At 47.3% G+C, this 25,754-nt stretch overlaps 1 protein-coding gene across 7 annotated transcripts in view; it reads right to left on the bottom strand.

Moving 5' to 3' along the window:
• Positions 1-1,860: 1,860 nt before the first annotated feature.
• The window catches only part of RFX2 (regulatory factor X2), a 66,051-nt gene continuing 42,157 nt past the window's right edge, over positions 1,861-25,754 (bottom strand). For 5 of the 7 annotated variants that reach the window (XM_027668123.1, XM_027668129.1, XM_027668125.1 and 2 more), the window contains exons 6-18: positions 22,389-22,463; positions 15,915-16,096; positions 13,857-13,976; positions 12,756-12,871; positions 11,808-11,926; positions 11,364-11,476; positions 10,000-10,151; positions 8,817-8,914; positions 7,560-7,709; positions 6,751-6,959; positions 6,071-6,224; positions 3,994-4,036; positions 1,861-3,863 (exon numbers count right to left, since the gene is read on the bottom strand). In XM_027668123.1, the coding sequence (XP_027523924.1) occupies positions 3,757-3,863; positions 3,994-4,036; positions 6,071-6,224; positions 6,751-6,959; positions 7,560-7,709; positions 8,817-8,914; positions 10,000-10,151; positions 11,364-11,476; positions 11,808-11,926; positions 12,756-12,871; positions 13,857-13,976; positions 15,915-16,096; positions 22,389-22,463 (1,638 nt within the window). In that variant the 3' untranslated portion in view covers positions 1,861-3,756. The remainder of the gene's footprint in view (positions 3,864-3,993; positions 4,037-6,070; positions 6,225-6,750; positions 6,960-7,559; positions 7,710-8,816; positions 8,915-9,999; positions 10,152-11,363; positions 11,477-11,807; positions 11,927-12,755; positions 12,872-13,856; positions 13,977-15,914; positions 16,097-22,388; positions 22,464-25,754) is intronic. The other 2 variants (XM_027668128.1, XM_027668130.1) reach the window with 1 other exon arrangement.

Raw genomic sequence — 25,754 nt, 5'->3', positions numbered from 1 at the left:
GGACAGTGAACTGATGCCATGAGGCCTCTTGAGCATTGCCTCAGTTTCTCTGCCTTGTGCACAATCAGAAACAGCCATGGGGAGGTGGAGGGAGGAAGATTCAGCCCAGGACATCGAGTTGGGCTCTCAGTGCTGCCAGAGTGACTGGCAAAGGTCCTTCTCCCTTCAGAAACACCTCCCGCCCCAGTGAGGGAGCAGGAGAGCCCCAGGAATGGGGTGCAGCCCAGGGCAGGCTGTGGGGGGGGGGGGGGGGGGGGGGGGGGGGGGGGCCCGGGGCTGCGGGAAGGGGTGGGGGGAGGAAACAAAACTATGGTTTGGGCCCCGGGGGGGGGGGGGGGGGGGGGGGAGGACACATGGGGATGAGAACAGGGGGGTCAGAGCAGCAGGGGCTGGGGCAGGTAGGGGGATGATACTGGGCTGGGAATGATGCCAGGGCTGGAAAACTTGGAAGTGTCACTGGCAGGGTTGATGCTGGGAGCCCGACCCAGCTGACCCTCACCTGTGGGTCCGGACAGGGCTTGGGCTGATGTTTCTGTGCCCTGTGACCACATGGACCAGCCAAGGACTTGCCTGGCACAAGGTAAGATGCTGTTTCAGTCAGAATAAAAGAGAAATTGCGAGTAAAGAACAGAAGGTGCCTCTGGCACCTGGTTTCAAATCTGCTTTGGTTTCCATTTGGAGAACTTTGCATCGCCTCACTTTGCAAGTGCCTGTGTCCCAGAGGCTCTCCAGATGTAGGTGCCTGTTCTCTGATGCCTCAGTGAGGCACAGCCAAGGTTGTGGGTAAAATCCAGGAGTGCCAGTGCCAGACCATGAAGCTAAACCCATCCCAGTCAAGGGACACATTCCCTTGGGGACAAACAGGAGGCAAGCCCAGGGCTCATCCTGCCTGCACGTACATGTTGAAGCTCTCCATGACGTCCTGGCTGTCACCAGACCAGCAGCATCTCCCAGGCTGGTGGCCTTGCAGCTTCCCCATGCAGGGCTGCTCCTGATGAATCCCTGGGCTGTGCTGCACTGTCCAGCTTGAAGCTCATCCTTTTGGGATGAGTCACAGGGACTGGCAATGTCCAACTGCTTCTGGAATGTTGTACCCCTCTGATTTCTCTGGGGTTGGTGTCAATCCCTGCCATCTCCCCTTCTCCTGCCACCTCCTGGCATTCTCTGCTGGTTGGGAAGAGATGGAAGAGAAAGTCCTGGGATGCTTATGTTGGAATCTCTCTGGATTTGCCCACCGTGGAGGGGTGATGGAGCCAGAGGTAGGCTGAGGATGGGGGGCTGTGTGTACTGCGAGGAGTATTTTGAGCTGTGTTTGCTCTCCACTTGCAGCTCAGGGTCGGGAGGTGCTGCCCAGTTCCCCTGGGGGAAATAACCCCCTGCTTCCAGCCCTGAGGTTCAGTATCCAAAGGAAGAGACTCTGGCTGGTCCAGCCACCCCTGCAAGACTGGGCATAACCCAGAGGGAGGAGGAAGCAAGAGCACAAGGGTGAGAGGCTGAGGCTAAACCTTCCCCCTCCTGAGGGATCTGAGCAGGAATGATCCAGCACTTGTCACATCCCTGTCTCGCTGTTCCCATCCTTTCAATTAGTCTGGAAGCATAATTAAAATGTGCTTCCTATGGCCCAATGCTCAGCTTGATCCCTCAGCCTCTCCTCCCCTTTGGGAGTGTAATGGAGAGTTATCCCTACACAGCAGCTGCTGCTCCATGGGGATCCTGCCTTCCTGCAGACACAGGATCCCTGCCCAAAACTGCTGTGAATACCCTGCACTGGGCAGCTCCTGCATCCCTCCAAAGTGCTGCAGCATCTCCTGATATCTCCTGTCAGGGAACACAGAAGAAATGGGACCACAACACTCCTTGTACAGGCCTGAGCATTGGATACATGTTTATTGCTATTCAGGTTAGGCTTGGAATTCTGTGCATGGGGTTTAGGTGTTTCCCCAGACTCCTCACACGGTGCTGCAGATCTCCAGAGCATCTTGTTTGCAGGTTGGGGTCCCTTGGTGAAAGAGCCAATGTTCCAGCTGAACTTCCTATGGCCCTCAGTGGGAACAGGGGAGTTAAGACTTGGTTGCTCAGCTATTTTTTTGAACCCTCTTATCTCATCAGCAGGATCCAAAACACTGGACTCTGACTCCAGGAGTTCTGGTTGTTATTTACATTTAAATTTGCCTTTCTCACTTCTCTCCTTCTCTCATTTCACTCCATTTCCATATGAGACGCTTACAGACAACGATAGCACGGGACAGTCAGAGGGAAAATGTGCCACTACACACACTTTGGTTTCACTGGCCATTTCTAATGTGTTTTAAAGTGTCACAGCTACCTTAGTACTACTGGGAACGAGGAAATAAAGAGATTTGCATAGAATATACTCTGCTATGCAAATGTACACGAGACCCCTGGAAAAGCTCACACCAAATACTGCATCATTAGAAACCATAATAATAAAAGCTACTTATGACACGACCTTTATTCACAGAAAGATTTGCCCCGGGGCTTTGTTTTTGCGGTTTGGCTTGATGACAACCCCCCTCTCCTCTGCCCTGTAGCCCACAACACCCCAGTGCAGTCCACATTATCCCAGTGTAATCCACCTCAGCACAGACCCCACAGGACACGGAAAGGGAGAAGAGATCCCACTGAGCTCCCCTGGCTCAGCCCCACAGGAGCCACCGGGAAAAGGCAAAGGGATTCAGAGAGGGGAAATGTCACCAGAGTGCTGAGCTCCCCTGGGTCCATGACAGCCCCTCGTGACATGAGATGAGCTGCTGGATCAGTCTGAGCTGTGCTGGCTCTCCTGGAAGGGGGGGGGTAAGCAGGAACATGGCCCACGCTAAGGCACTGTGGTCACACACCCTCACCCTGCTCCGGACACGGCTGCACCTCCTTCAGCGTTACAGCTGGACATGGAGTGGGAATTTCACACACCCCAGGACGTGGGGCCAGTGCCCCTCTGCCTGGGCACCCTGGGGGATAGGGGTGCCATGGGATTGTCATGGGATTGCCCACAGGCAATGAACACACTCTGCAACCGGCTGCCACTTCCTTGGAGTCCTTTGGTATCTTGAGTTGGCCTGACGGTGTCCCGGGAGCATTCAGGGATCAGTGGTGAAATGCCAAGCTGGGGAGACATGAGAGCAGGTGGGAATGCTCGTCCTGTAGTCCCAGAGCACTCCCGTGTCCATCAGGATCAGAGGGATGTGCAGCCTGGAGTGGGTACAAGAGAGACCAACTGTCCTGTCCTCCCCGGTGCAAGTGATTTGGCAAAGCTAGAGCCAGGACAGCTTGTCTGGAAAGGCTGCAGGAGAAGAGTCAGGTATTTTTCCTTCCTCTTGGGCACTGATTGGTTCAAATTCGTATCACAGTGAAGTCTGAGAAGCGAGGAAGGAACCCAAACCACTTTCCCTGAAGGAGAAAGCCTCACTTGTCTGTCTCACTCCGGCTGGGGAGGGAGGACAGGCTCTCCCAGCCAGGCACATCCAATCTGCTGCTGACCATGGAGGCTTCCATCCCTTGGGAGCAGACTCTGGAGCTTCTCCCTCCAGACAGCAACCACATTGGAGGGAAGAGGGTGGCCAAACCAGCCCCATCCCAGCGCCAGCCCTGGCGCTGGAATCCATCCTCGAACACAAGTAAACATGAAAGAGAAACTAAGAGGCACTAAGAACGCAGATCTGGGGAGGCTCAGGCTTGGGACCATCCAACCTGGCTCTGGATGTCTTTGTCCAGCTGGAGAGGAGCTGCGTGCCTGCCTCAGATCTCCTGCAGGGAGTGGCTGGGGTCGCTGCGCTCCCGCTTCACCAGCGGCTCCCCCACGGCCCGGTCCGTGTCCACCTCAGAGCCCAGCTCACTGATGTCATCTGCAAGGACATGGCTCAGCATCAGAGAGGGGACCAGAGGGAAGGGGAGCTTTTTCCCAGCAGAGCAGGCTGGAAGAGCCAGCACGAAGATCCCCCTCCCACCCTGACCCAGAGGACTTCCCTCGTGTACCTTTGTCCAGCAGTGTTGGGGACAGGGACGTGAGGTCACCAAACTGAAAGAAAAGGGAGTTATAAGGTCAGTGAGGCTTTGCAGACACAAAGTGCCAGACCTACTCAATGGCCTCAGTCACCAAACAGTTCCAACAAGGAGCTTAAGTGCCCAGGAGAGACCATGAGCATCAGCAGTGCTGGTGATGGAGAGCAGAAAGCAAAACCAACTACATGTTTGGGGTGGGGGGGGAAAGCCTCTTGTTGCCATTTAAACTACCCCTTCCCCCCCAGTCTAGGGGAGTACCAAGTTCTAGACCAGAGGGAGAAATTTTTCCATCTCCCAGGTGATGTCAGAGTGCAAAGGATGTGCTTTTTCTCCAGCTTTTTGCATCTTTTGGGCAATTCCCCTCTCCTGCTCTCCCTTCACTCCACCTCTCTGCAAAGCCTTTGCAGTAATGGTGTGGTGTGTGAGGCCACGGTGCCAACTGGAACCAGAGAGCTGAGGGTACCTGTGGTTCTGGAGATGTGTTGTCTCTCTCAATGACAAGGTCTGAAACACCAAATTGCTACAAAAATAATGCTGAAAAGTCATGGAAAGGTGGGCAGCAGCAGAAGCTGAGGAGAGCTCCAGAGAAAGCTTAATGGAAATGGAAGTACACAATTCCTCCTCCTTTGCTGGGAAGAATTAGCCTCCTCCTGGAGAACAGGAATATTGCAAGGGTTTAATGAAGGAAAAAACTGAGGGAGGAAAGCCTCCCACAGCTGGGTTTTGCAGGAAGTCTTTCATGTTCCTTTAATATCAGTAAAGGTAGAGGTTTTGCAGGGAACAGTGGGAACTCAGAGGGAATAGTGGGAACTCAGAGCGCTGCAGTTAGAGCAGCAGCGTGGGAGGGGAAGGGAAAGGCTTTGGTTTGCCTGGCTCCCCACATGAGCTCCCTGGAAGGAAGAAAACAGCATGAGCTTCAAGGAGCAAATGAGCTCAGTTTTAATCTCACAGTAGTTTCTATATTGCTGTCACAGGTTCAGCTGGGGCTTTAAACTCTGCGTTTCAGAGGGAAAAACTGGATGTGGCCCCAGCTAGGCAGGACAGGACTTGCCTGCAAGCCAGGCACCAGTTGCTGCCTGACTGGTGAACAAAAAGAAACCCAAACCCTCACAAACAGCACAAACAACCCATAATTTCTCTTCTTCACCTCAAAAACAGAGAGTGTGACTGTGCATGTAACACTGGAGCTTGCAGAGGCCTGAAGAAATTCAATTACTGAAAGGAACTTTTGGACCTTTTTGCTTCACTTAGTGTTTGATGGCAGGAATCCCGAAGCCAGGGTTCTCTCCATAGGTTATGGAGAGAAGTAGGGAGATCCTTTTCCTCTCTCCTCCAGGCCTCCAAAGCCCAGCTGCTCCAAAATCCACCAGCTCATGGAAGATGCTCCAGGAGCTCCATCCTTGTGCCAGACACTCAAAACAACTCAGCAAATCCTTTGGTTATGAAACATGTTGAGGACACTGTGTGGTTTGTGAACCAAGTGTGTCTCTGGTGAGGCCACACCTCGAGTGCTGTGTCCAGCTCTGGGCCCCTCAGTTCAGGAAGGACATGGAGGGGCTGGAGTGGGTCCAAAGAAGGGCAACAAGGCTGGGGAAGGGTCTGGAGCACAACTGCTGTGAGAAGCAGCCGAGGGAACTTGGGGGGCTCAGCCTGGAGAGGAGGAGGCACAGGGGAGACCTCATCATTCTCTGCAACTCCCTGACAGGAGGGGGAGCTGCGGGGTGTGGGGCTCTTCTAGCAATAAGGCAACAGGACATAGCCTCAGGCTGCACCAGGGGAGGTTTAGGTTGGACATCAGGAAGTAGTTCTTCACATAAAGGGTGATTGGGCATTGGAATGGGCTGCCCAGGGAGGAGGTGGAGTCACCGTCCCTGGAGGTGTTTAAGGACAGACTGGATGTGGCATCAGTGCCATGGTCTGGGTGACGAGGTGATGTTGGGTCATGGGTTGGACCCGATGACCTCAGAGGTCTTTTCCAACCTGGCTGATTCTGTGATTCTTTAGGTGCTGCTTAGTTTGGGTTTGTTTCTGGGGAATGAAGGACTCTCACCTCTCCCATGACGGCGATCGGTGTCTCCCCGGTCGCCTGGGCCACACGATGCTCCACCAGGTAGAACATATACTCGTCGTAGAGCAGGCGGATCAGGTGAAAGGACCCAAAGCTGGCGGCGCTGCGCAGGGTGAGGTCCCGGATCACCATGGAGCTGGAATATGGCCGGGAAACAAGATTTGGGTCATGTTTCACACTTGTGTCACGTCTGATTCTTCACCCTGAATTCTGGACCCTGACGGTACTGTGGGATTGTTTCTGCCTCTAACCCAAGAGTGTCAAACCACTTTAACAAATAAGTTGATGGAGCATCCTGTCCTATATGGGCATGGCAGGATTTGGTCAAAGGTTGGGCTTGATGGTCTTGGAAGTCTTTTCCAACTTATTCCCTTCTGCCTCTAACCCAAGAGTATCAAATCAGTTTAAGAAATAAGTTGATGGAGCGTCTTGTCCTATTTGGGCATGGCAGGATTTGGTCTTGATCCTGGAAGTCTTTTCCAACCTTAATGATTCTATCCCTGTTCTGAAAGGACACAGGAGACACAACACTTCCTTCTGTACCAGAGCCACAGTTAACCACAGTTTTACGGTTAAAGAACGTGGCCTTGGCTTTTCAAGGAGCTCTTCACATGCCCTGAGCCCGATGCAGAAATACCTCCAAAATGAGAAAGGAGATGTACCTATAGAAGGACCATTTCAACAGGAACTGCCTGGCTGCCTTGGGGAAGCTGGGACTGCCCTCATGGTGCTTCAGGACTTGAGTAACAACATTATCCAGCCAACTGGCCCACTGGTCCAGAGAGCTTTGCTGCTGCAGAGTGAGCTTGAAATCCTGCTCCAGCTTCTGCACCATGCCCTCCTCACACTGGCACACCCACGAGGCCTGTTCCTGCTCGGGAAGAAGGGTTGTAGTTACTCATGCCAAACCTGCATGGTGTTGTATCCCAGCCCAGGAATGCAGCTTCATTTCTAGTAGGCAAGGGCTGCAAACCAGCTCTGAATATTGTCTCTGATCCATCCACAGTATAATGTTATTATTAAACTATATTATTGTTGGTAGCACTTCTTTCTTCATTGAAGGAGCAGTTAAGCCTGGGAACAGGCTGCCCAGGGAAGTGGTGGAGTCACCATCCCTGGAAGTGTTCAAAAAATGAGTTGAAGACATGGTGCGGTTTGGTCGAAGGTTGGACTTGTTGATCTTGGAGATCTTTTCCAACCTTAATGATTCTACAACTCTTATTTACAAATAAGATTACAAACAAATAAATAAGATTCTACGACTCTTATTTACAAAAGCTCCTCAGTACTTCCTCCACCGTTCACAGCAAGATTGGAAAACTTACATGGAAAAGTAACATCAAAACCCATCAACTTGTTCATTTAGTTGTTTTTTAGCACTGGAAATCAGGCGGTGGTCGAAATCAGGTGGTGCCTACAACCTGGCTGCGGAGTCCCAGCCCTAGAGAACACGACCCAGGGGCAGAGTTACCTGCACGTTGGCGAAGTCAACGCGGTTGAGGTCGCTGAGCATCTGGTTGATCTGGGAGGTGTTCTGGAGCACGGCCCGGGCGGCCTGGGCCAGGTGGTTCAGGGATGTGTATCTGCGCAGGGTCTGGGCAAAGGCACTGACCACCCCCACCTGCAACACAGCACGTGGGGCTGGGGGGGCAAACCCTGCTCCAGGCATACCCTGCACTGCCATAGGCTGCCCAGGGCAGTGGTGGGATCACCACCCACGGCTGTCTTCAAAACACATCTGGATGTGCCACTTGGGGACATGGCAGACTTGGCAGTACTGGGTTAATGCTTGGACTTGGTGATCTTAAAGGTCGTTTCCAACCTAATCCTTGTGCCAGGCACTCAGAATAACTCAGTAAATCCTTTGGATCAGATGGTTGTGAAACATGCTGAGGACACTGTGTGGTTTGTGAACCAGCTGGGTCTCTTTAGGGGCTGCTTAGTTTGGGTTTGTTTCTAGGGAATAACAACTCTCATCTCTCCCATGATGTCTCCCTGGTTGCCTGGGCAACATGATGCCCCACCAGGTAAAATGTGCTCATCACAGAGTAGGTGAATCAGGTGGAAGGACCCAAACCCAAATGATTCTCTGATTCTATTATTCGTTTTCTTTAAACTATTAGGTTTTCACACTCTGTCTCCAGCAGAAACCAGCAAGGTGGGAAGAGGCTGCAAGAATCCCTGGCTTTAGGAGAAAGGGAGTAGGAACCTTGTGTTCCTAGTGAACCTACTGGTTCCTACTGGAACTTGGCAATGCCATTCCCTCCTGTGCTTTCCAGGACAGACTCATTTCAGGGCCAGGATAACAGGCTCCCCAGGGCAGTGGGCACAGCCCCAAGGCTGCCAGAGCTCCAGGAGCGTTTGGACAATGCTCTGAGGGACAGGGTGGGATTGTTGGGGTGTCTGTGCAGGGCCAGGGGTTGGACTGGATGATCCTTGGCATTCCCTTCCAACTCAGCATATTCTATGATTTTCTCACACAAAGCTTCATCTGCAATTTTGAGATGCAGAAATGGCTCCATGGTCAGAGCAGCATCATCTTCTGGTACAAAGGAATTGCCCGACTTGCCCTCCCACTCATTGCTGATTTTGGTTCAGAATTAATCATTACACTGTGCTAATCCTGAGAACTGACTCAAACTGGCCCAACTCCAGCAAGGATTTCCAATCCCTGTGGAAAACTGCAACATGCAGACATACACTGAGCCCATCTCACACCCGTGCTCACCTTGGTCTGCACGACCTGTGGGGGGAATTCACTCATGGCGTTCATCAGCCACCCTTCCAAACTCTTGGCAAAATTCCTGATTGCCTGTGTCAGTGTGCCTGCAAAGAAGGCTGCAAAGTTAGAAAGGCTGTTCTGTGTCATTTTTGGGGACCACTTTGTAGCTTAGGACTGCTGGGGAAAGCACAGCCTGTTGTCTGGTTAGCTGAGACCTTGATTTTGCATCAAGGAAATTAGCTGGGTTCTGATACACATCAAATTATTCTTGTTCTTTAATGTTATTACTCAAACTCTTATTCCTATTCTTGTTCTTATTTTTTTCTTATTCTTGTTCTTATTCTTTGATGATTGGACTTACTGATCTTAGATGTCTTTTCCAACCTCAACGTTTCTATGATTTTTCATTATTTTTATTTTCTCTTATCCTTTTCTTATTTGTGGTCCTTCTGAGCACTTTCCAAATGGTGAAATCTGCTCTTCAAAGACACTTATGTGTCCCAGCATATGACTGACAACAGCCCTGAGGGGGACACAGCTTTCCAGTACTGTTCAACTTTCCAGGACTAGGCCCAGTCTAGGCCTAAGCTGAGGTTTTGTGGATACTGACACAATGCACCTCACTGGGGAGCCAAATCAGAGAGAAAATCCTTAATATCCCATCACTAACCTCCCAAATAAAAGCTGACCCCTATTTTCCAGGATGGTTCCATGTAAAAAAAGATGTGATCTCCAAGGAAACAACTCCCAAGGATCGGCTGTGCTTCCATGTGTGTGTAACATGCTGTTTTACCTGACTCCTGGCCAAAATCAGATGTGATGTGCAATACACCAAATTTAAAAGGCATGGGAATTCCCAGGGGCCACAAAATACCATGACAGAGCAAAGCTGCAGGAGGAATATTGCTGTTGCCATAACATTTTAGCCAAAACAAACACCTCTACATCAGTTTTCACAAGGGAAATCTTAGTGGGAAGGGAGTCATCTCCCATCCCTGAAAGTGTCCAAGACCAGGTTGGATGGGGCTTGGAGGAACCTGGGCTAGTGGAAGGTGTCCCTGCCCATGGCAGGCGTGGAATGAAATGACCTTTAAGGTCCCTTCCAACCCAAACATTCCATGATTCCATGTTTGTCAGACTCAGTTCCCCAGCACCAGTCATGCTCTGGGATGAGGCTGTGGGTACTCACTGGGCACGGGTCGGAGCACGTCAGGGATGAGGATCTCCACCAGGGCCTGGTATAGGATGTGGTCACAGCTCCTCATCCACTTCAGGATGGGCTCATATTTGCACAGAGTGATCAGCTTGTCTTTTGGGAGGGTCCCTTCGGGTTCTTCTTCACTGCAGGAGGAGAAGGGACACTGGGTGAGTAGCAGCTTTGCACTCAGTGCATTCACCCTTCTTTATTACTAACCCCAATTTGCAGCACAAAAAAGCCTTCAGGTATCTTTCAAAAGGAAATGTCTGATTGTTTGTACAGGTCTTGTCTCTGCAAGCACCTCTCCATCCATGGGGCCACAGCTCTGGGCAGTCTTTTCGCAAATCCACATCTCCTGCCTTCACCTCTTCCCTCTTTTGCCTCATTGCCTTTCACACACTCCTGTCCACGTGGACGTGGGGACTGTGCTTCAGCACAGGCATTTCAGCAAGAAAGGGCTCAGCTAGTTCTTCTTACAGTCCCAGATATTTCCGAAACCTTCCCACCTTTCCCCTCTGCTCTAAACATGCTGAGCTGTATCACTGGGAACAAAAAGTTTGCAGCCAATGTAGGCGCAGATTACCTGATATTGAGAGACACTACAGACATTTTCAAGGTGTTTAACACCTTCAAATGCTGAATATTTTCAGGAGGAAGAAGACTTGGTGGTTGGATGAGAACATATTCTACAGATTTTTGTGGGTTTTTTGCTTATTACTCGAAGTTTTACCATTTTTCTTCTGAACAGAAAACATCCATATGGGAAATCCTTATATCCTCAGTAAAAATGAAGAGTACAGACTTGTACAGACTTGTGACAGAAATGGCCTCAAGTTGCCCCAGGGGAGGTTTAGATTGGATATTGGGAAAATTTCTTCACTGAAAGGGTGCTTAGGCTTTGGAACAGGCTGCCCAGGGCAGTGGTGGAGTCATCATCAAAAGGCATATGGATGTGGCACTTGGGGACATGGTTAGTGGTGACTATGGCAGTGCTGGGTTGATGGTTGGATTTGATGATTTTAGAGGGCTTTTCCAACCTTAATGATTCCATAATCCTATAATCAGAGCAGACACTTTCCTCAGAGGTCTGAACTCTGTGTTTCCACTATATTAAACACTTCTATAGTATCACAGAATATGCTGAGTTGGAAGGGACCATCAGTATCATCGAGTCCAGCTCCTGCACAGGACACCCCAACAATCCCACCCTGTGCCCGAGAGCATTGCCCAAAGTTTCAAGTTCTCCAAAGCACTCAAAAAGCCTAAGGGAGCTGAAAAACACTTCATTCATCTTCAAAAGAAAAAAAATCACCAAGAAATGGATCACTGAGAACCAGTGGAAGGCCAGGGAGTACCTGGAAGGCAGAGCAGTGGGACCATCACTAGGTGGTGCCTTCGGACTCCAGAAGGATTGCCAGAGCTTCTCGATGTAATGAAACTGGAGGTTCATGACAACATCCAAAGTCGCCTGACAACAAAGAACACAGCTCGTTAGCAGCTCTGCCAGCCCCGTGTCAACACAGTGTCAGTGCACACTTCATGTGCTGCCATTTACAGTAAATAATTTACAAGAAAAATAACAGAAATGGCATTGTTTTGAAAATCAATGTAACATAAAACAGGTCACACAGTGAAAAAAATAACATAAAGCACAATATCTGAGTTGTAATTCCTCACAAATCAAGCATTCCCTATATATTACAGCTTTTCCTAAGAGCGGAATATGAGTGAGCACATGAATTATGTCCCACATTGATTAATAAATCAGATAATCACCAAATAATATCCCAACTAATCACCTCACAGTGTCGCCTGTAAAGAATCTGCAGAGTTTTCACGTCATTCAAGGTGAAACCTTCTTGTAAGAGGACATTCCCTAGATCAGGGGCTGGGAACTCAGGAAAGACATGGGTCACATCTAGGGAAAAAAAAACATTCGGAAAGATGCTGAGGGTTAGGCACACTTGGAATACAGGTGAGTACAAGGTGCTGCTGTCACTGGTGGCTTTTTCATGATCCAGTTGGGATGAAACAGAAAAAATAAGACTGGTAATCGATTTTTTCCCTGATTTACGCTGTTATACTGGGAAAAAAGCAAACAATTGCAGCCCATTTATTCGGTGTGGAAAGGAAAATGCTTTCTTTCTGTGTGTAATAAAAGAAACAAGAGAACATTGTCCTCATCTGCCACACTTGCATTAGATTTTTCTCTGAAGCCTGAAAACCATCTCTCTGGTATTTTCAGAGTACAATGGGAAATATAATTGGGCAGCAGAGGTGTCAGGAGCTCACAGAGCTGGCTGGGATTTGCTGTCTCAGCTGGAGGCGATGGAGACATGTAGATCCAGGACCAGCAGGGCCAGAGAGTCTGTCCCACAAGGAGAAGGTCTGCATGGATCATCTCCAGTTGGATATGCACTGTAGCCTCTGCAAGGGAGAGAATTGCTTTTCTCCCTCTGGCAAGGCTTGGCAGAACCTCCACTCTTCCATGCAATTTGGATAAAACCAGATGGATTAAAAACACACTAAGAGGGAACCAAAAGACCTGTTGGCTGAAGGAAAAAACCCTTCTGGGGGGACAGGAGTCAGCAAATAAACTTTGCAAGCATGACATTACAAAAGTTCATTAGAATACATACTATATATGAAATATATAATACTGTAGATTTATTAGGATACAATTGGGTTTTCCTGGACAAGAAAAAATCCTAGATGTGAATAATTAATCATTAAAGGAGTGTCCTCACCTATGAACTGCTGATGGTGTTGACTCTGAGCAGCCACTGACTGCTCTGGTGTGGTGTGGGGATTGCTGTTGGACCCGCTCTCTGCCATCCCATCCATCTTCTGGGCTGCTCTGTACCTAAATTCAGAGCATGGTTTAGGATTCACGCAGGCACCAGCAAACACGTACATGTTATTTACAACACAGCTGTACAGATCTGTGTGTTCATCAGGTGACACTCAAGGACAACATGTGTCAAGGGCTGAGCATCTCTATCTCTGACTCAAGGGGAGGGGGAAAATGAGCAGCTCCTTTTGAAAAGCCTCCTCAAGACAGAATTGCAGGGGTTAAGAGGTCTGCCCAAGGTGACACCAAAAAACAAAAAAGAGAAGCAGAATGGAGTGGGTTCCAGAGCACACTCTGTCTTAGGAGTTGACTTCCTGCATTTTTTTGCATTTACTTTCTGTTTGGGAGCTGAAGAAATAAATTCTGCTCCTTTTTCACTCCAGCAACAACCAGAGGTGTCCATGCTTCCAGAAGGCAATTCCAAATTCCTATGCATGTTGTATTTTATCTTTAAAATTGCTCAGACACAAGACTAACCATGGCACTATTTAACTTGCACTTCTGCACAAAACCCGGCCCCCCCAAACCCAAACAAAAACCAAAATGCACCCAAACACAGCACAACCCCCAAGTCCTTTACACTGATTTGGCACAAGAACTCCATAGCTGAGATCCTGAACCAGCCTGGCTACAGGCATGCTGGGAAAGGTGGCACTTACAGTGCTGGCAAACAGATTAGGGAGATAAATGCCATTCCATGGAATTCCAGAATAGTTTGGGTTGGAACAGGCCTTTAAAGGCCATGTAGTCCTTTAAAGGCCATCTAGTGAGCCGGAAAATCTTCAACTAGACCAGGTTGCTCAAAGCCCCATCCAACCTCACCTTGAATATTTCCAGGAATGGGGCATCGACTGGAATTGGTTTTGGACCCTCCCACTGCTCCAAGGAACATTTGGGTTTGAACTCAAGCTCATCACTCTCCCCCTTTGCCCCAAGCAAAACCAATTCCCAGGATTTGGACTGCTGAGCTCTTTGGGAAGGCCCTGGGAGCACTTACCTTTGCTTCTGATGGATGGGCTGCTGCCTCATGGCCATGTACTGGGCATCCTCCTGCAGACGGTTCAGCGGAGACTCCGGCTTTAGGCGGATCCCATAATAGTGATATTTGGAGTTCCCCCTGGAAGTATCAACGACATTGTAAGTGGCCCTGCAATTTAGGTTGTTTTGACAATATTCCCAGCTTCAGGCAGCAATTTCAGTGGCTGAAGTCATGAACTAATAAATGCCATCACCCCTTAGAAAATTTAAGCCCACGTGTGGCCAAACTCAGGGACATCCACGTTTAAACCCAGCCAGGTTTGTTCCATGGTAACTGGGAAAGAGCAGGCAAAAGTTACAATACAAAGTGTTATTAAACAGAATGACAGAGAGCCCACAGGGGACACTCTGCTATTTGATTAGGGTTTAAGGATTTGTTTTTTCCATAAAAACAAACCTCCATCTTTATCTAAGCTTGGATAAAACAAGCCTGACTGGACAGAAAACTATGATAAGAAAAATGTCTCTGTGGTGCCATAACTTTCACAGCAACAGGCTTTGATGTGGTTTTGTTCCTGGAACTGCTCATTTATGAAGGTTTTGGAAAAACTGGAAGGTTTCTGCAAGCACAGGGGGCTGAAATTCTTTCTCCTTTGCTGCTGTGATGCTCCTTAGCAGAATGTGATTCCATCACATTAGAGAGACGTGTCAGCTGAAGTTTTTCCACCAAACTGGAATTTTTCAATCCCAGTGAAATTAGAGAAATTTAAGAGAGGACTATTTGTCCCAACTTCTTTTGTTGGGGGAATCTTCCCTTTTCAAGGGCCAGTTCAATTGTTCAGTCAGTGCAAAAAAGGGTTTTACAGACACTACATGTTCAGCCCTGTCTTAAGTGATTTTAAGTGCCTGCAAATTAAATAAAAGATGCCTTTATAATCTAAAATTATAATAAATTAGAAAATAATGGTGGACAGCTCTTTCCATACTTATTTAGGTTCACTATCTCCTTCCCAACCTGCTCATTTGCAATTTTAAGTGGGTTTTTTGCTTGCTTGTTTTTTCTTTAATTCTTGATGGAATGAAAGAATTTTGCTCATCTAAGGAAATTATTTCATAGCTCTTGCACTTGACCCAATCTATAGAAATCCAAACTGCTCTTCCTACAACTGTTGCCTCCACATTCCAGCTGTGCAATGCCCTGGACATATCTGGTTTTGTTCTCCTTTAGAAGCCCAAATATCTAAGCTTGAATTTTTATTATAAAATCTTACACAATCAGAGAAACCACTTTTTCTCTAGGACATTACCTATTTTTTTATATACTAAGCTGGGATAAAATGCACACTCAGCTGTGCAGAAGCTCTGGATGCTCCCTTGAAGGACACATCTGTGTGTGTATTTCCCATGCTATGCTTTTGTTGTAACATCCCATGGATCTTTGATGTTTTAAAAGAAAAAAATCCTCTCACAAGATTCAGCCTGATGCTTTGGGGATTTCAGAAATAAACCATTTACAACTTCAACAGCTTGTCTGCATCAAAGATTCTGTTACAAAGGATCTTTACTGGACTCAAAGGGAGAAACGGCTTCACTGAACCAGAATTTGGGTGAATTACCTCCTCTTTTTCAGACAACACAGAATCACAGTATATGCTGAGCTTGAAGGGACCCACCAGGATCAACTCCTGGCCCTGCACAGACACCCCAACAATCCCACCCTGTCCCTCAGAGCGTTGTCCAAACGCTCCTGGAGCTCTGGCAGCCTTGGGGCCGTGCCCACTGCCCTGGGGAGCCTGGGCAGTGCCCCAGCACCCTGTGGGGGAAGAACCTTTCCCTGAGATCCATCCCAACCCCCCTGGCACAGCTCCAGCTGTTCTCTCAGAAAATGAGATACTAAAGAGATGAGAAGAAGCCTCAATTCAAATAAAGGTTATTATCCCACACGATCATGGCTGGTTGTATCTGTAGATCTCAAAATGACCTGTGCCTGCTAAATGATGCTCAGTAGGTTCTTAGAACACCTGAGAGAAGTTGCAGGAAGGCTTTTTTTCTTATTTCGGTGTAGATTCCTACCAACCTGGTTCCCAGGCGCCGGGTCCTCAGCCCCATGAACACAGAGCGGATGAGTTTCCCAAAGGAAGCAGCGTTCACTGGATCCAGTTTGTGCTCCTGGCAGTGCCTCAGGTAATGGTTGTACAGGGAGCTCCTGGGAAGGCTGACACCTTCTGCTGTCTCATAGTTATCCAACAACCACTGGAGCTTTATGTATGGAAAAACAGATAATATGGAAGTCTAAAGAGGGCTGAAATGGGCTGCGTCAAACAGAGCCTACTCTCAAACATCCAGAAAGCCCGTCAGACTTTAGGAGTTCAGGAGAACTTAATGCTGAGTTTTTAATTTATACAAATTAATTTTATACAAATTAATTTACATAACTTATAATAATTTATAAGTTATAATTGATCATTTTTTATGGTTGCAAAACCCCCAGCCCAAAGGTAACAACCCAAACAAAAGTGCTGTCACTTCTTGCATTAAACACACCCCTCCTGCCAACTCAGTGTCCACCTGGGGTTCAGCTGAATTCCTGCAGAGCCAAAATAAAGCTGTAAGAACTCGTACTTCCAAGAAAAAAGATTTTAAGATACTGCCTAAGAGGAATAAATTTTAGAGTCATCAAATCTGCTGCAAAGTCTTTATTAATTTGAAGCTTGGCATGTCTGCAACTGCTCCCTTAAAAATCTGAGGGGATCCATCTAGTTTGCAGAATTTACTATCTGAACTTCTGACATTTCTGTTGATTAAAATCTGCATTTAATATAAATTATTTATGCCTAGACAGTCTGAAAGGGCAGGTCCTGGTCACTGTGTCAGCACAGGAATGAAAATGCAAAAAGACAAAGCCTCCAATCTTCTTTAATTGATTAAATGACTTCAGCATCAATGGAATAAGTGTTATATTAAGGGAATTTGGGAAGAAACTAGATGTACAAATGGACTAATATCTACAGTGTTGGTAAGAGTCCTTTCACTGTCCCAAGGGATGTTTGGGATTAACATTTTCCAGGCTTCCCTCTCTGCCCAGACCTCCATCCCTGCCTGTGTGGGAGGCACAGCTCCCCCAGAACCAGCTGCATTCCCACCAGATCAGTGGCAAAAACACTCAGGTTGTGGATGCCAAAATATCAGCCACACCATCTCTTTACAACTAATAGTTCCAGTAGATTTTAGAATTAAGCACAGACTTAATCTAGAAATCAGTAGGATTTGACCAGGCACATGGATTACACGTTGGCCCACGCTCAGGTCCTCTCCACTCCTACTCCAGTTTTCATCTCTTTTCTCCCATTTTTCTCTTGATGAAACTTCAGGGTCCCAATTCACCACGAGACTGGAGTTTTCTATCATTAACTCTGTGAAAATACAACCTGAGCTGTGTGATGACACCTCACTCCAGTGAGTTATTTTCAGTTTCTGTGTTTCATATCCCACTTTGCTCTCACACAAAGGCTTTTCAGCACCTTGACTGAGTGTGCTGTGGGGCTCATTCACAGATCCAAATTTAAACTGCTGCTGCACAGAATGAGCTGAATCCAAAGCTCTGCAGTAAAAACTATTTCATTCAGCCTGGAGAAGGCTGAGTGAGACCTCAAAGCTCCTTCCAGTGTCTGAAGGGGCTCCAGGAGAGCTGGAGAGGAACTTTTGACAACAGCCTGGAGGAACAAGACAATGGGAAATGGCTTCCCACTGCCAGAGGGCAGGGTTAGATAGGAGATTGGAAAGAAATTCTTCCCTGTGAGGGTGGGGAGGCCCTGGCACAGGTTGTCCAAAGAAGCTGTGGCTGCCCCATCCCTGCAAGTGTCCAAGGCCAGGCTGGACGGAGCTTGGAGCAACCTGGGCTAGCGGGAGGTGTCCCTGCCCACGGTAGGGGGTGGAACAAGGTGATTTTTAAGGTCCCTTCCAACCCAAACCATTCTGGAATTCTGTGATTCATTAGTTGGGTTTGATTCAAACCAACCACAAGTTCCAGTGACTGGATCCACCAGTTCTGGTGGCCTTTGGAGCAGAGCAGGGGCTGCCACAGCTGGAAGAAGAAAAACCATTGGCCATTTTCACCTCTGTCCTGCTTTTTACAGAGCTACTTGTCACCCTCCCACCTTTCCTCATCACCTGAGACACTCTTTGATCTTCCACAAAGATCATTCTGACCTCCAAACCCCAGAGTTCTAAGAGATGGTCTTTGCTAATGATCCCTAATGATCCTTTGTGCTCTCATCTGCAGAAGAGACATCCCTGAAAGCCCCAAAAGTCTTCCTGTAGTCCTGAGCCACCTCCACCCTCTCAGCTTTCTCTAACAAAAGTGGAGCCCAGTGGTTTTGGCAAAAAAGATCAGCAGGAACTCAGTTTTAAGTAGCCCAAATCTGTGCTAATTTTGGCCCATCCCCTGTATTTAAAAGATTAATTACTAAGGTTCTTTGAAATTTTTAAACCATTTATTTTATTTATCCTATGGCAGATACTTAATGTGTACCAGCAATTTATTGCCTAAACCTTAAGCCTGAAAAGACATATAAAAGTTGCACTACTATGGAAAAATTCATGTATAAGTAAAACTCTCTGATTTAAATTAACCCCGGGCATTCTTATTCTAATCCCCGATATTTCTAGAAGATTTCCTTCATCTTCCTGCAAATGTCTTTTTATATTCCTTTAAACATTACAGAGTTTCACAATATGAATTCCCACTGTTGAATTAGAAATCTATTGTGAAAGGCACAAAAGAGCTTGAAACAGAAATCTGTCAGAAGAGAAATAATTTTCCAAACATGATTTTTGCTTTTCCTGCATAGTAACAACAAATTCAAGCACTTAAAATGAGAATACTAAAGATTCTCTCCATTTGTATCCCTTATTCTGTTTATTTTCTGAATTTTGTGTGACAATAAGGTATTCTCCAGTTTTGTTTATGCCACAATCAGGTTCCAATAAAATCTCTCTGCAGCCATATGCTGCTGTGTTTGTTACAGGCACTGCAGGGGAACATTTAATTTTCATTTCTACTTTAACTTTATTTCTTCTGTTTGTTTTCCTTTAAAATCTTGAGCAAAAACCTCATCCTTGTTTGATCCAAGGATGGCTTGTTAAGGATGGAAGAAACCATACGTGTTGTTGGCTGAGAAAATCAACACACTTTTTTTTTAAGGTCCAGGTTTGAAGAGGCTCTTATGGATATTTCTAGAAAATACAAAAAACCCCCAATAAACAACAATTTGTGGTTCATATTTCAGGTGTTTTTAGCTGAGACTATGAGCAGCAGGTTCTAAATCCAGGTTCAGTGCAGCTCAGAGTTAGGATGGAGCCATTTACCCCCAGGAAAGAATTCCAATAGGGTTTTTTTGGGTTTATTTTGTGGTTTTTGGTATTTCATTCTACAGCCGGCGAGGAAAAACTACATTGTCCCCCTAATCCTACAAGTGCTACAGATATCCAGGAGCCACAGGGCCTCAGGCAGGTTACAGCATCCAACTACTCCAGCTTTAGGCACTCATGTATAAAAATTGTAGCAATTTTTCTCCAATTTCTTTGCATCATCTGCAAGTTCATAACTGGCAATTAAATAATTCTCTGACCTTGGGACTCTGGGTCACTCAGTTCCAGTCACACAGTGACATGATTCCATCAGAAACATCCCGTGTCTCTGAGTATCAGCATGAGCTTCACCTTCCATGCTTGAGATTTCAAGTGCTCTTAAATAACCTCTCGGAGAGTTTTTAAGCCAAATTAAGTTATCAAGTGTGGCTCCATTTCACCTTGATTTTGGTTAAAAGGTATTGTGTAAAAAATTACCTCTTGATTGAGATACCTTTAATTGTCCTCTCTTTAAAAAAAAACCAAACAAACAGAGATTTCTGGCATGAAACATCTGCTGATGGCAGGAAATAAACCATTATCCCAACAATGTACACATGTGCAAAATGACCAATTTAAAATGAGGGACAGAACAGAATGAAAAATTCTGCAGCCTTAAGGCTCAAAGCAATTAAGTCACAATTAAGTGCAATTAGCATCATCTCCCCACTTCCTGTTGCTTTGGTCAAGCTGGAATTTGCTTTCAGCCTTGACAAATCAGTCACCTGCTGCTTCACTCTGGTCCTCCTGCACAAGCCTGACAATCTCATGTGTCAGGCATGTGGAATTTGGGATGGGGAATCCTCTGTCTGGTGTTCTGTTTTCTTTTTTTACCAGGAAGAAGTGGGAACTGAAACATCCCTTGTACCACAGCACATGCTGGGAAAGATGCACCGAGAGGTTCAGTGCTGCTGCTCACTGGGATGTCCCACACCCTGCACTGGGAGACAGCTCTGGGATCTCCAGTCTCCAGGTGGTGGCTGCCCCATCCCTGGGAACATCCAAGGCCAGGCTGGATGGAGCTCTGAGCACCGTGGTCTAGTGAAAGGTGTCCCTGCCCATGGCAGGGTGTTGGAATGAAACGGGCTTTAAGGTCCCTTCCAACCCAAACCAGTCTGTGATTCCAGTCCAGCCTCCTACTCAGATTAGGGCTTACTTTCATGGGAGCTCAGGTCCCTCAGACGAGTTCTTAGAACCTCCCCAGGCAGAGGCTGCAGAGCCTCCCTGGGCAATCACAGAATCACAGAATATGCCAAGTTGGAAGGGACCTACAAGGATCATCCAGTCCAACTCCTGGCCCTGCACAGGTCCACCCCCAAGAGTCACACCCTGTGCCCCAGAGGATCATCCAAACCCTCCTGGAGCTCTGGCAGCCTTGGGGCTGTGCCCACTGCCCTGGGGAGCCTGATCAGTGCCCAACCACACTCTGGGGGAAGAACCTCCCCTGAATGGCACCAAAATTCTCTGGAACCAAAGTCTGCCTGGTCTGGTTCTTCAGTGTGCTGCATATCCTACAGACACTGTGTATTATTATAATATATTATTATGTTCCCATGTGTCCACAAACATCGCTCCATGCTCTGGAAAGGCAGAGCGAAGACACTGGGGGTCCATGAGACAGCAAGTTTCCTCAGCTCAGGCTCTGTGCCCTGACAGAGGGAATGCCCCACCCCAGCCCGGGGTGTCTGTCCTGGAGCAGCACCGTCAGTGGGGACAAGAGGAGAGTGGATATGTCCACACATGTTCAGGAAGCAGTTTGTTTGCTTTAAAGCTTCTAAGAGCACTTAAACCTCATGCCAAAGCATGAATTGTGCCCTCAGAAGAGGGACATTGAGTTCTGTACTTCTACCCTGCAAGACAAGGGTGGGGAAGGTCTGATCAGAGGCTGGATCGGGCTCCAGCTCCATCCTGTGCAGCCTGTGGTCAGATGAGATCTTTGCTTTCTTTCCTCTGCCCTTTTCCTGGATTTTTTCAAACCTCCTTCAACACCACACCATGACCCACCCATCCTGCTCTGTACTGGGAGAAACAAGAAAAATCCTGTAGAACAACACGATCCTTGGATGAACCTGCACAGCACTCTTGGCATGGGCAGGCGAGCGTGGGATGGGAGGGATGCACAGGGATGCTCAGAACGGGAACCACCAGCCTGACCCTGCAGGTTTGTTTTTCCCCAACGACCACCAGAAACCTTCAGTGTCCACCAGCTGAAATAAGGATTGAGCTCACCCAGGAGCCCTGGCCTGGAGTTTGACATCAGCTTAGGAGAATCGGACTGGTTTAATACTCCTTTTGTTTTCTCAGGCTATTTCTCCGCAATGAAGAAGCCAAAGTTGGGGTTGTTTTTCAGGACCTAAAAATGACAACAAATCTGACCCCAAATACAAAGCCAAAGGAAATCTGTTAGAATAAAGAAGCACCACTCTCTGCACTGTGATTTATCAGTGCAGGACATGCTTGAGCTTAATCCAAACACAGCAAAGTCCAGGCAAGTCCAACGACTTCAATGTGACTTGAACTGAACCCTTCAAATTTCACCCAGGCATGTGCTCACTGCTCAGTGTTACTGCATGGGAGCCACAAACCAGGATACAAAGGTCCAGAACAGTGCGAATTCCACACAAAGCAGGGAAATTGTTGGCACAGTGCAGAGAGGGAGGGCAAGCACATGGATTTAGCACAGCATTGTAACAGGAATGGGCTTCCTGAGGCACAGAGAGAGGGAATAAAGGCATTCACAGGAGCAGGCTTTTGGTTTGTGCTGTCTGAGGGATATTTGGTATCTGTCACCATTCACACCGAGTCATCACTGCAGATTTACATGTGATTTTCCAGCCATTTTTCAGTTTCAGTGAATGAACTTCCTCAAATGTGTTTATCTAATTGTGAGCAATTTCCATTGCACGGCAGATGAAATAAATAAAGTCAGAGGCAGTTAACAGACTCCAGAGCATCTCAGCAACAAACATTATCACCAGGGCACTTTTTGCAGACTCTTTTTCCTTGGGAATGGGCTGTTTTGGGCAGCACAGCTCAATCATAGGCTGCTTTGAGGGACTTGTGCTGTTGAATACACCAAAGGGCTACAAATAATTCTCCCACCAAAGCAGGGAAAAGGTTGTAAATTCTGATCATAACTTACATGGCTGTTGAGCAAACTGCTTTTGTGTGATGTAATCCCTTCACTTTTTTGTAGGTTTTCAATCGCCATTTCAAGCTAAAGAAAATGTGCACAGGAAAACAAAAAAAAAAAAAAAAGGAAAAAAAAGAAAAAGAAAGGAAATCAGATAGTTAGCAACAGCCAGGATTATTACGTCTTTATTAATATTTGAATGATTAATGTTTTATATCAAAAAGCTTGTGAAAAAGAGGCAAACAGATGAGCATAGTCCGTCTGGATGAAGCTGCAGAGGCGTTACTGGGACATGCAAATGGACACACAGCAAGAACCACCACGGGGGTGACAGAGCAAGACCAGGGGAGTTTATCTTCCACTAAAAGCATTGTCCATTTCTAAAAAAAGCAATTTTCCTTCTCCTTTCCCCTTCCTGCTGAGACCAAACTATCACCACACAGATCCACTGCACTAGGACAAAGACTTGCTGCAGAGTTTTGCCTCTTAAGGAGAACTGACAGGAATTAGTTTGGTTATTAACCTCTTAATATTTTGTCAAAAACTAAAAAAAACCCCTCAATAAAACGGGTGCAAAGAGGGCTGACACAGAGAGGGTATGAGCTGGAATGGATAAGGGCCCTCTGACATTGAGGAGAACTGCAAAGGGACTCTGCAGGAAGAAGCCGGGTTTTGATTAAATGTGCTCTTCCCCAGAAGACAGGATGGCACATCTTGATGCTACTGAACTCAGAGGAGCCAAGGTAAGGCCTTCTGGCCCCTCAAGAGCCTCCTCGTTCCCTCTGTGTGGCTCCCATTCTACCTTTATCCCAGCTGTGGCTGCTGCCTTGTGCCCCAACCCTCTCCTGGACCCTTTTAGTCTTGTCTTCTCCTTTCTGCTCCTGGGACTCCCTTGACAAACTCTGGTAAACTTCTTAGAGGCAGCTGCTGATCCCAGAGCCCCAGTGCTCCTCTTGAGGGTTTTGGCAAGTGAGGAAATAAAATAACCCCCTCAAACCTCCAAAGAAACCCACATTAAGGGACTGCCAGGAGCAGAACCTCCTGTTTCCTTCCAGTGGATGTTCTCAAACCCCTGTTATCCATGACCTGTTAGTGCAGGCAGGACAAGGTAGCACATATCAGCCAGAAGAACTATCTCTAGCATCTCTCCTCATTTAACACACATCTCCTCTGTGGGCACATGCACATGCAGATGGTCTGTCCATGGCCTCCTTCCCACATTCACAGTCTGCACTGACTCATTGCATGGGGAAGATAAAGGTTGAGATAAACCAGACATTTACAAACCCAAGCTTTGCCAGAAAGGTGGGAGAGCAGAACAAATCAGATCCAACTTCTCAAGTAACATCCAAGAACCAAAGTCAAGCTCTGTGCCATATCCAGGTCTGAACATGACACTGTCCAAGCACAGGTCCCTTGGTTTCCACGCCAAAGTGCCTCCACAGTGGCACTTCTCAAGATGTTATCAGCCAATTCAACACAGCCAATTCAATTGGGTCAGTCTAAGCCCAGCTTTTTCGTTGAGAACACTCTCACACACTGGTGTGCCAGGAGGAACCAAGGCCTGATTGCTGACACAGCCTTCAGGAAATGAGTCAGTGCTAGAGGGAGACCCCGTTTCCTTCCTCTCCTCGAACTGGTTGAGCAACCCCTGTTATACAGGCACAAAAACACTGCCTGCTCCTTTTTGGTGAGTGTCTCATACAAACGGACACCTTGCATTTGCAGAAAAAAATATTACAGGGAAAACTCTAAATGCTCTTAAACAGCCCTGCAGGAAGGTGAGGAGCTCTGAGGACCCACTTATGGGATGTTTCAAGGATTTCCTCTCTTGCTACAGACTAATTTAGGTGAAGATTAATAGTGCTGTGTTGGCACAGACGCTGAACAGGGCTGTTCCATGTGCTGTTCAGATGGAGCAGAACATCATTATTCCAGCAGATATAGAAGACAGCTTTCTTTAAATATTTGAAGATTTTTTTTTTTTAGTGTACATACAACCTCTACCAAACATCCCTCAACCTCCTGAGGTAGCTCTTAGGCCATTGATAATTCTGAAGCACTCCCCTGTTCCCGGTCTCTTCTGGAAATATCTTGTCTCCTCTGGAAAGACCTGGCTTTTGAGGTCTTGGCGCCAGCTCTGCCCCAAGCCCTCAACATCCCATTCTCCACCCAACTCTAATCCCTCTCTTTCCTCATTCCTGGCTGCTGCCTCCCATGTTGCCCAGCCCTCCCTCCACTGACCACTGTGACATCCATCCCCTCTGCACCGCACCCCAAGGCCACATGCAAAGACCATCTGCAGGAGCTCTACTTTCCTTTCTCTCCACAACGCTTCTAATCCTGCCCCACCACATTTTGCCAGGTCTCTTTAACACCAGCCTTTCCCATTCCCTGTTTAGGCAGGACATTGCAATGAAAAATAATGCCCATTGATTTCATTCAGTCCCTGCTCTCCTTAAGCCACCCACATTTATTAGGGGTGTCTGGAGAAGCTGCCCCATCCCTGGGAGTGTCCAAGGCCAGGTTGGACGAGGCTTGGAGCAACCTGGGCTAGTGGAAGGTGTCCCTGCTCATGGCAGGGAGTGGAACTGGATGATCTTTAAGGTCCCTTCCAACCCAAACCCAATGATTCCATGATTATGTGGAATTCCAAGCAGTTATCGTGGTTCTGCTCTATCCCACTCCAGCCCTAGACTGTGCTGGAAGAACTGAAAGCCACACACAGACACATCCCTGGACTGTCTGCCAGGCACTATTCCACCTTCTTCAGCCCCTCCACAGACATTTGGTGTTAAAACACCTTCAGAAAGCTCATCCCTACATGAAACAGAGGGAATTTATCTCAGATAAAGTGACTTTCCATAAAAGTCACTTCCTAATATTTCATGTTTTTTACTGAACAGCCTTACTTCATATGACTGCACAAAAAATCTGTGCATGGGACATATCTGTTGATACATTTTCTATTTGGGCTTTTTACACCGTGCCCATCACCATGGAAAAGAAAAAAAAACCCAAACAACAAGAACCCCAAAACCCAAGAGTGATGTTGTGCAGCTTTGCAAGACGCAGTCCCACACAGGTGACAAGATCAGCAGCCACTTCCTTCCAAATAACATGCTTGAGCAAAAATCAAATGGTTCAATGCTAATTTTTAACTATGAACAGTTAAAATACACACCCTCACACAATTCTCATCCAAGAACTGAATCCCAGCTAACCCGGCATCCGTAATTTTCTCTTCCAACCAAACTAAGGACTTTTCCCCTATTTCTACCTAAGGCAGAGCACATTTACTCCAGGATCAAGAGGACCTGGAAAAGCTGGCAGCCCACGGCTTGGACAGGGGCACTCTGTGCTGGGTCAGGAACT

This window comes from Corapipo altera, unplaced genomic scaffold (assembly GCF_003945725.1).
Source record: "Corapipo altera isolate COAL_440 unplaced genomic scaffold, ASM394572v1 108, whole genome shotgun sequence".
Taxonomy (NCBI): domain Eukaryota; kingdom Metazoa; phylum Chordata; class Aves; order Passeriformes; family Pipridae; genus Corapipo; species Corapipo altera.
The sequence above is the reverse complement of the archived record's forward strand: the minus strand, read 5'-3'. Positions and strand labels throughout refer to the sequence as shown.